This window comes from Corythoichthys intestinalis, chromosome 4 (assembly GCF_030265065.1).
Source record: "Corythoichthys intestinalis isolate RoL2023-P3 chromosome 4, ASM3026506v1, whole genome shotgun sequence".
NCBI lineage: Eukaryota > Metazoa > Chordata > Actinopteri > Syngnathiformes > Syngnathidae > Corythoichthys > Corythoichthys intestinalis.
This window is the reverse complement of record NC_080398.1, coordinates 46,620,600-46,631,587: the sequence shown is the minus strand read 5'-3', so window position 1 is coordinate 46,631,587 and position 10,988 is coordinate 46,620,600. Positions and strand designations below refer to the sequence as shown.

At 39.4% G+C, this 10,988-nt stretch overlaps 1 protein-coding gene across 6 annotated transcripts in view; it reads right to left on the bottom strand.

Annotated features, from left to right (window-relative positions):
- Nucleotides 1–3,188: 3,188 nt before the first annotated feature.
- Nucleotides 3,189–10,988, bottom strand: part of kif13a (kinesin family member 13A) — an 80,117-nt gene continuing 72,317 nt past the window's right edge. For all 6 annotated transcript variants that reach the window (XM_057834039.1, XM_057834043.1, XM_057834041.1 and 3 more), the window contains 2 exons: nt 9,369–10,386; nt 3,189–5,208 (listed from right to left, as the gene is read on the bottom strand). In XM_057834039.1, the coding sequence (XP_057690022.1) occupies nt 5,075–5,208; nt 9,369–10,386 (1,152 nt within the window). In that variant the 3' untranslated portion in view covers nt 3,189–5,074. The remainder of the gene's footprint in view (nt 5,209–9,368; nt 10,387–10,988) is intronic.

Genomic DNA, 10,988 nt, shown 5'->3' with positions numbered 1-10,988 from the left:
AGAAAATGTGTCAGGCCGTCAGGGCCATGAAGGCTGCCTTTCTCACGTTTGTTTTGTCTATCAAAATTAACCGTCTTATCCCCAAATTTTTGCACCTGTATAATTTTGCTTTGATGCACATCTTCCATTGGTCAACAAACTTGAAACTTTTCATTGCACTGTACCTGCATAACTGTTATACAGTACTGCAATGTGATGTGTGTGTCTGAGTGCATTCAGAGGTCATACTGGGAAAGGCACAGATGTGCACAATAAAAAGGAACAAATGCTGTCACATTGTCACAGGCTAGCACATTGCAGTGACACCCAAATAGAAGTGTCATTGTTAATGCTGCATGCCACACCTGCGCTGTCTTAATACAGGGTGACCAAACGTCCTCTTTTGCCCGGACATGTCCGCTTTTTACATCCTGTCCGGAGCGTCCGGCGTGCGGTTTTCATTATTTTTCACGAGACCAATTAAAGTGTGTTGAAATTGACCGACGCTTTGCACAGAATACTACGGTACTGTGCTGCCTGTGACGTGTTTGCAGAGACTCTGCCCAGTTGTTAAGACTTTCATTATTATCAGTATGCATATAATTAAATGCTAATGTACCCAAAACAGTAATTAAGTCAAAAATACGTTTATTCTACTTCGGATACTAATGTGCACACGCGTGCGCAGTCACAGACTGGCTTTATCTTTAGTTTATAACTGTTGCGTTTGAAAACATGTTTGTTGAATTGTTTGTAAGTTTATTTTGGTTTTTGTTTGCCTGCAATCTAGAACATTGAATGAGGATAATTATTGAGTGGGAATAACAATTTGTCCACGACAATTGTATTGATAGTAATTTATAAAAATGTTAAGTTGGCACATAGCCTACTGCGTGTGTGTATTGACTGGACTACACTTCCATGGGTCTGCATTATATTAATGAAATATTTAGCTATTAGTTTTTGAACAACTTCTGTGTAATGATGACTTAATGATGACGTTGCTGACTGTAATTATATGGAAGTAGATTTGTGTCTTCATTATTCAATCAAAATAAAAGTTGCTTCAATAAAAAAAAAAAATTCAAGTCACGTGTTTGAATGCTAATATTAAACTGAATTTTCCTATCCAGACGGAAGAGGCACACTTTTAAATATATCAAAATGAAAAGGCATCTTTGATTGAACTTCGAGTAAAATTTAAGTATCTCGAGGCTGAGCCGAGTCTCTTCTTTTTTGGAAATCAAAATATGGTCACCCGATCTTAATGACAACTTAAACATGGTGTGGAAAAAAAAACAAAAAAACGCTATCCTGACCTGGATGTGTCATCAACGGTAGCTGCAGCCAGCGCTTTTGTTCAAATCTATGTCTGGGATTGTTTCTACAGTGATATCCAATTTTGGAGTGTGCCTCTAAACTAGAATTGGCTCCAGCACCCCTGTAACCCCTTGTGTGGATAAGCGGCGCAGAAAATGAATTAATCAATGTGCCTCTATAAGATGTTATAATGAGAGAAAAAATCACACCTTTCAACAAATTAGGTCAGAAAAAGATGAATGTAGATTTTTAAAGTAGAATTTTCTACTATACGGGCAGGAGGAGGAGTGACAATGGACTGCAAAAGTATCACACTATTTACTACTACTACATCTGTGTAATGAAAAGTGTGCATCTACACATTTTATGACTTTTCATCTGAAAAATATTGTTCATTATTCCCCAAATTATTTGCTTTGTTTGGTAAAAATGAAAAACTAATGATCCATGTTTTTTTATTGGACAGATACAGGAAAAAACAAATGTTCTTCTTAAAGTGAATCATTTTGTGAATTAAAAAAATTGCATACAGGGGAAAGGGAGTCCAAATGTGTGTTTGTTCATTAGAGGGCAAAACAAATCTAATGAACTAATCCAGAAAATATCACACTATTTACTGCAACTGTAACTGTCCAATTGCCAACCCCTCCTTTTTGTCACGGATGTGTGGACAAGGTGGACCCAAATGCAGGGGGACGGGGCCGCAACTCAGGGTGGTGGAGATTCTGGTGAACTCAAAATGCTTTAATTAAAAAAATTAGTTTTTTTACACAAAAACAAAAAGTACGAACAAAAGGCCGGGGATCAAAAAGACAAGATTCAAACAGAAATCAGGAGTACTAACGAAAACTGTGGATCAAAACTTACTCAATCTAATCAAATCAAAGGACGAGGGCTTGGACAGGATAGCGACATAGGACAGATAGACATGAAGAGACACCTGGATTGACAATGACCGAACAACAACGTGGAGCACATGGAGAATTTAAATACAGACATGGGGTAATGAGACAATAAGACACAAGTGGTTGATACAAGAGGCTGCAGATTAGTCAAGACACAAGGAGCAGGCCACAAAAGGTGAAATCAATGGGTAATCACATGGATAAGAAACACTAGAAAACAAACTGAACAGAACTCAAGCCATGACACTTTTAAAAAAAATAATACGTGAACAATCTTAAAACTTTTTTTTCCCTTCAACTTTATTTGAAACAGTTTTAACAAATGACTTTGTCCGTATTTGGAAATACAGGTAGTCCCCACGTTACGAACGAGTTCCGTTCCTACACTGGCGACGTAACACGAATTTCCTTGTAGGTCGGAATAAATACTTTAAGTACCCCAAAATAACTATCCAAAAAGTCCATAAGTATTGTATTTTGTGTAATGATGGAGGATACACTGCCCTCTGGTGGCAGCGTTGGGTCTGGCTGGACTGTCGCCTTGTACGACTGAGAAGCAGACTCAGACGTCTGACATGGATAAAGGATAGCTGCACTCTGGTTTGGCCCACATAAGGATGTAAGGAGTTATATGTGAGCAATTTGCTATGAGAATTGTTAATACGTTAGCATTCGTATTATTTAGGATTGCGGACTTCTTTATGCAAATTAGGCTAATTTAATCTATTAAATTTACATAAAGATCAGACTAGATAGATGTTTGAACACCAATTGTTTTGTGTCAAGTGTTTTATTATAAAATGCGTGTCATTTTGAACATGTGTTCATATGTATGTTACAGCCTTACAAATTGCCAAAATGCAAAATTGCCTTATTTTCTGTCTGTAAAGCTGAACAACTTCACATTTAGTGAGGATAGAACACGTCATATTAATAAAGTAAAGTAAAAAATAAGATACAGTCACAGTGCGGTCGGATAAAGTATTGTTTATGAGACCAAGAAAAAAAAACGACTGGAGACAAAATGGCGTATGAGACTCCGTCGTCGTAAAGACGAAATCGCTTAAGTCGAGTACATCGTACTCATAACGCGGGGACTACCCGTAAAGTACAAGCCTTTCATTAGAAAGCGACGGCTGAACACGAAAAAAAAAAAAAAAAGGCATAAACGTTCAGACATTTCAACAGAAAAGTCAACACACCGGGTTGATTGTAAATGTTCTATTCTTGAACATTCTTGTACCAATTAAAACACTTTGCGATACATCATAAATACAAATCTGTACATTATAACAGCGTAAATACTATTAAAAAAACCATGTGTATTTACATCTCCACAAAAGGGAGAGCAGCTGAAGGGAAATAGCTTCCATTTACAACTTGAACATATACATGATATATAGATAGATCACAACTTGTGTGCAGTTCGCCACATGTTCGCACAGCACGATCTCATCCTCTCTGCAACGCAACACCGTTCACCATACTGTCATTCGATCCTAAATAGCACATTGATGCATTATTGAGTACCTGCTAATAACGTGGTATTACGTGTCAGTCAACATATAAATTTCACATGGACACGCAATAAAAGTTGGGGGCAAAAGTATGCACATCAGTCAAGCCAAATAAGGCTGGTGGCATTCAAAAAGCCACTGTGTGTCATAATAATAACCTTGTCACAGGTATACACAATTTTTTAAGGTTATGTGTCCACCTTTATGGAAGCAGGGACCTAAGGCATCATTGCAACCAATTTCTGGACAAAGCCCATTAAACCCTCATATCCAAGTGCTGAACATAGTCTATAAAATCTTCATACAGAAATGACATCACACGACTTTGCCGTCCTCTCAGCTGAAAACTTGAGAACTGGCTCGATCAGTTCACAACGGACGACAGTCCTTGCCATCTCTGAGGATCCTTTCCAGTGCAAGCGTTCAAACAGCATGAGTCTCATGCTGGATAGGGATTGTTTGATCCACAGTGTTACAGTACTTCAACAGGATAATACAATAGTCACAAAGTGAAGGCAATGCAGGTTTTCGTGTTGATCTTGAGGATATGTGGGATTATTCCGTAAAGAGACATGGCACTAAACTTTATACACATAAATGCTGTGTTCTGAAAACTTAATATAAAACTTGGTAAGCAAAATTCTGGTTAATGTTTCAAAGGTGGAAGCTTTCCAGGTGGAAAATCAACAGGATTTCGGGGGTCTCAGAACAGAACTTCAAGTGACCTGAATGTTTTCCGCCATATAATTGTTTAAAACCATGATTTAGATTAGCACAGCCAGGTTTATCCTTTTTTAACCTTGTTAAATGATAAGTTTAAAAAAATCTAGTTATTTAAACATTGATTTACGTAATTTTACATTACTGTGTTGAGAATAACTAGTCCTATTTGCAGTTACTTTATTAACTGGCACAAAATATTCCCCCAAATCCTAAATTGAATTTCCCAATGAAAGTTTCCACTCTTTAGCAACCTAACTAACTCCTAACAGCAGATATGAAACTCTTTGGTTACCCCTGACATATTACAATAAAAATATCGAGGTTTATTGACAGTAGTACATTCTTAATCATATCCCAGATGAATCATCATCATCATATGAGCCTCAGGGGATTATGTTTATGACACCATACAAAAATAGGCTTTAAGAAAATGGAAGTGGCTAATATTTCCATATACTCTCAGTCGTATGCTTCCCATTAAAAAAATACTCCCAAATGGAAAATATGTGCATAATGAGCATGTGCATATTCAGTGATTAGCTTCATTATAAAGTAAAAGCCTTAAAAAACAACAAACAAAAAGTCCTAGCCAAAGAATTCAAGCATTGGCCCAGACTGTGTCTTTGTGTCTTATCTGATGAGGGTGGTTGGTTCTGTGTCCATGGAGGGTGGGCCTTTAGTCAGACGAGACGGCTTGACGAACACGCCGTGCCCAGGGGGACATCGGAAGTACACTCTTCCCTGGACTGTACCGTTGTGCTTACCTGAGGGAGGGTTCCAATAGTTACTATTTCAGCAATATTCAAAAAACTCAAAATTTCAGACAAGTCTTGAGTATTTGAGCAATAAATGTCAATTTCTTTTGAATTGGAAGGGTTGGTAGTGATCATTCACTGCCAGCCTACATTCAAATACATTCAAATTAGACCTCTATTGCCATTAATGGCAATAAATTAGTTAATCATCGGAAGATACAGGGGTATGAGAAAGTATCTGAACCTTTTGGAATTTCTCACATTTCTGCATAAAATCACCATCAAATGTGATCCGATTCAGATTCAGAATATTTATTGTCATTGTTGCAAAAAGCACAACGAAACTTTGTTTGGAGCATCCATACAACTAAATTGGTAAAGTGCAAAACCCATATAATAAATACCCTTAAGTACCAAGTGTAAACATTGACACTGTATTAGACATAAGTACAAAAAGATTCCACAGCAGCATAAAGTCATGTCAGTGCTAAAGTGCAGGGCAAAAATATACCTGATAAGAATAGTTATAAGTCAGTGCAAAACCAGATGAGTTAATCAAGTATACTGGTTGTCAACCAATAGGCAAGGGTAAGGGTAAGGGTAAGGGAGGAGGAAGTAGTGGGTAGTGACATACTGCAACAATGCAAACCAGTTCAGAGTTATTGTTGTTGGTGGATGTGGGTTATTGTCTGTAAAAGGGGGGGCAGAGAGGGGAGAGGGGCAGAATTCAGTAGCCTCACAGCCTGTGGATACAGACTGTTGGCCAGTCTCGATGTTCTGGCCTGTATGGACCTGCACCTTCTCCCTGTGGGCAGCAGGTGGAAAGAAGGTACAGGATCTTTGTCAAAATCACACAGATGTAAAAACAGTGTCTGTCTGCTTTAACTAAAACCACCCAAACATTTATAGGTTTTCATATTTCTATGAGGACAGCATGACAGAAGAGGAAAAATAAGTAAGTGAACCCTCTGCCTAAGGAGACTTAAAGAGCAATTGAAACCAATTTTTACCATTCATTTTAAGTCAGGTGTGTGACCAATCACTTATGAGTAGTTTAAAGCTAACCTAGCTACTATAAAACACACACCTGTTAAGAATTGCCTTGGTGTGCATCATGGCTCGGTCAAAAGAGCTGTCTGAAGACCTGCGATCAAGGATAGTTGATTTGTATAAATCAGGGAAAGGATACAAAAACATCTCTAAAAGTCTGGATGTTCATCAATCGAGTCAGAGAAGCTGTCTACTAATGGAGAGAATTTGGCACTGTTGCTTCTCTGAGTCCGAAGTAGTGGCCGTCCACCAAAGATGACGGCAATAGTTCAGCACAGAATACTCAGAGAGGTAAAAAAGAACCCTAGAGTGTCTTCTAAAGACTTACAGAAATCACTGGCACAGTCTAATATCTCTAAATAATGTGCACACATCTACTATGTGTAAAACTATGGCCAAGAATGGTGTTCATGGGAGGACTCCATGGAGGAAGCCACTGCTGTCTAAAAAAACATTGTTGCTCATTTAATGTTCGCAAATAGGCACTTGGACACTACAGAAGTTTTGGCGAAATATTTTGTGGACTGATGAAACAAAAGTTGAATTGTTTGGGAGTAACACACAACGTCATGTGTGGAGGAAAAATGGAACAGCTCACCAATATCAAAACCTCATCTCCACTGTGAAGGGAGGGAGCATCATGATTTGGGGCCGTTTGATGCCTCAGGGCCTGGACAACGTGCAATCATTAATGGAAGAATGAATTCAAAAGTTAATCAGGAGGTTTTGCAGGAAAACCTGAGGCTGTCTGTCAGACAGCTGAAGCTAAAAAAAAGGATGGATGCTGTAACAAGACATTGATCCAAAACACAGAAGTAAATCAACTTCATAATGGTTTCAGAAGAACAAAATACACGTTCTGGAGGCCATGACTTGGGGTCTCGAGTCGAGTCTTGAACCCCATTGAGATGCTGTGGCATGACCTAAAGACAGCAATTTATACCAGACATCCCAGGAATCTGACTGAACTACGGCAGTTTTGTAGAGAAGAATGGGCCAAGATTAGTCCTGATCAACGTGCTAGACTGATGTGCAGCTACAGGAAGCGTCTGGTTGAAGTTATTGCTGTCAAAGAGGGGGCCACAAAATATTAAATGTGATGGTTCACTTACTTATTTTCCCCCTTTTATTATTGTTTGCATACTATCCTCATTAAAATCTATCAATGTTTGGGTGGTTTTAGTTAAAGCAGACACCAGTGTGATTCATCAGTGTGATTTTGACAAAGATCAGATCACATTTGATGGTGATTTTATGCAGAAATGTGAGAAATTCCAAAAGGTTCAGATACTTTTTCATACCACTGTCTGTGTGTGTATATGTGTGTGTATATATATATATCTTCCCTCTCCTATCTTTGCTCTAGTTGTTTTGATTAAAAAAAAAAAAAAAAAAAAATCACACAAGGTTTATGTATAAGTCATTCAAAAAGTTTAGGAGAATGACTATTTTTGGTAATAAAAAACAAATTATTATACTATTATAGCATCTACAAGGACAATGTCCACCTGGTGATGATAATGCATACTCAACAGGAAAACAGACCATTATTTTCAATTAATTGTACCCACCTGAACGCCACAAACTGTATGGAAAAAAAAAAAAAAGTTGCCCGAGAGTTTAAGATGACGCTTGACACACTAAATGCTAATGCTAGCGAGATCGTGAATGCTATGCTAACGCTCTGAGCCACCGAGCATCGCGTTTTTGCGTCATTCACCTAAATTGTAGTAAAGCGCGCCTTCACATCCTCGGTAATGGTAACAGCGTTGCAAAGATGGGAAAAGTAATTAGATTACTTATTACTGACAACAATAAAACCGTTATTAACAACACTGATCCCTACATACAGAGTTTTCAGGTTAAGACACGCCTCAATTGAAAAATTTGCCTATTGTTATGAAAAATTTCAGGATACGAAAGGCAAAAATAAAGTATGGCTTTTACTCGCAGCTCCCAGATTTTATAGAACGGAACATACATATACTGTAGCTGCTCTGCCATTGGCTATTGCCTAGCATTCCTGGCATAAGAGGGACCTCGAATGTATGTGTACAGTATGTGTGTATCCCAGAGTCCTCTTCATTCGCCCCTTGTGTTCCGACAGCTCTATATGAGTGTATTAACTTTTATTCTTTACTCTATTCTTGCTTTTATACATTATGCAGAACTCTGATTTTATGTTTATTGTGGATAATCTAATTGTACCATGTTTTGGTGCATTTTTAAGCATTATAAAAGATTTATGTCTGAATTTTGGGGGGCTTAGAAACGGATTAGAGTATTTACATGGAAAACGCGTCTTTACTTACAGAATTTTCAAGTTAAGAAACCACTTCCACAACAGATTAATTTCGTAAGAGAGGTACCACTGTACCATATTTTCCTGACTATAAGTCGCACTTAAAAAAAAAAAAAAAATTTGGCTGAGCCTGTGACTTACAAACAGGTGAGAGTTACTAGTTTTGTTCCCACTGTGACAGCCGTGAGAAGGCAACTCTAGCTGTGCCAGCTATTTCAGAGTTTGTGGAGCTGTTCAGAGGTGATACTTAAGATGAATACTTTAATGGACTAAGTAAACGACTTGGTAAACAAGTTATGTTGTGTTTTTTAGGTTACTTCTATCTGAAAGACTGTTATTAATGTTATCTTGACATATACCTATTTAGCCTGCTGTTCTCCATTTAATTATTATTACTATAATAAGTTTTTTTTTTCATTTAACTTGTTTGGCTGCTGCGACTTATAGTCCGAAAATATGTTAATTTATACTTGTAGGCCAGGGGTCTCCGAACTATTCCACATAGGTCTACAGCGGGTGCAGGATTCCATTCCAACCAAACAAGATGACACCTTTTCACCAATCTGGTTTTAAAAGTGTAATGAGCTTAATTGCAGTCGAGTGCTGCTTGTTGTAGCAGAAACCTCACTGGTTCAATTAAATGTGCTGGATCGGTTGAACAAAACAAAACTGAACAAAAACCAGGACCCACAGCGGCCCTTGAGGACCAGTTTGGAGACCACAGTTGTAGACAGAGCAAATAAGTGTACTAGCGTGGATTAAAAAATTCAAAACATACATCTATTACACTACTGTGCAGTACTTTTAATCAACTCACCAACTGCCAGGTCCAGCTTCACACCAACCCAGATTCCCTTAGCGAACTCCACCCCTCCGACATAATGGACCATTCCTCGTCTCTTACCCACCCACACCATCTCTCCAGGCGCCATCCAGTCAGGGAGCTGGGCGACGGGGGTGCCCTCATCGCCGCTGGAGTCACCCGAGGGCTCCGTGCTGCTGGGGTCGGGGCTGGGACAAGGGCTGCCGCGAGGCACGTCTCCCTGTGCTGGCTCACGGATTGGAGGGTCTCCTCCTCTAAGAGGGGATCTTGACAATGATGTACAGCCGGCTGGTGATGCAGAGGTGATCACTGAGGTTAAAGACTGGGTGATGGTGCCAATTACAGTGTTACTTGAAACAGGATTTTTGTGTAAAGCAGCCAAGGCATTGACAGAATTGTTCATAACATTAGCATCATCAGAAGAGTGACATGTTGTTTTTTTCGTCGTCTTCAGTTCTGTGGGATTCCCACCATCGTCTTGTTCCCATCCCTCTGTAAAATGGTCCAAGTCATCTGCCCCTTTAAAGTCCGTGAACTCCTGACTGCAACTTAGATTGCAGTTTTGAGGCAGAGGGAAGGTTCTCTGCTTGCCAAAAGGAACACTGATAGGTAAGGATGTAGGATGAGCAAGAGGCTGCTGGTCCTCATATCCAGTGGAAATGCCTTTAATTTGTGTGTATCCCCTTCCAGCTTGACATCCCAGGGCATCTTGGGAATCTCTGGCAGAGCAGCTTAAATGATCTGAGCTCTCGCTGGAACTGAAAGGCAGGTCGGACAGCGTGGCGTTTGAGGCGCTGTGGGAAAAGTAACCGCTGGTGCAGCTGCTGGCGGTGGGACTACGAGACACTTCTCTCCTCTCCTTTAAGTCAGCGCGGCTCTCCAGTGTGGCATTGTAAATGTCGAAGTTTGCGAAGTCCTCTGGGATGTATGCCTGGAAGCCGCCGCTGCGCTCTTGAGGGCTTCGGTCCGGACCAAGAGTCACGTTGACTGCAGTCTCCTCCTCGTCCGACTCCTGTTGTTCAATGCCATCAGACATGACATTAGCTGCATTAAGCCTCATAATTTATTACAACATCACTTCAACATCTAAAGAGGACAATGAGAATAGTGCAGAATGTGATCATGCAACATGAAAGTTGATGGCTTGTGTAGGTTTTGGTCATTTTTTGTCATAGTGGGCCCAATCTTGACATCAGCGGGAAAAAAAAATCTATTCAACTAGTTATCCTTAAATGTAATCAGGCCTTGTGTATGTGTGTGAGTGGTAAATTCAGATTTCAATGTCAACGTGATTGGCTATGTCATGTCATACATCCTAAATGACGTAGACAATTGAGTGATTGGAATCCCTAGCGGTTCATACAGTGGATATTTAAAACTGAGGGACTTGTGAATGTATTCACAAACAATCAAATCAATCAAAGCTACTGCATGTGTCTTACAACGCGCTGTGCTATGGAACACAGTGCGCTCTGCTACACTCGAGACTGTTTAGACTTGGAGCGTTAAAAGCTGGTCATTGAAAACTTATGATGAGTGATATTTTTACCGGTTACTTGCACGTAAAGGGCACTATACAGTTTGGGAACGGCTTTCCGTTTTGTTTTTTTAATT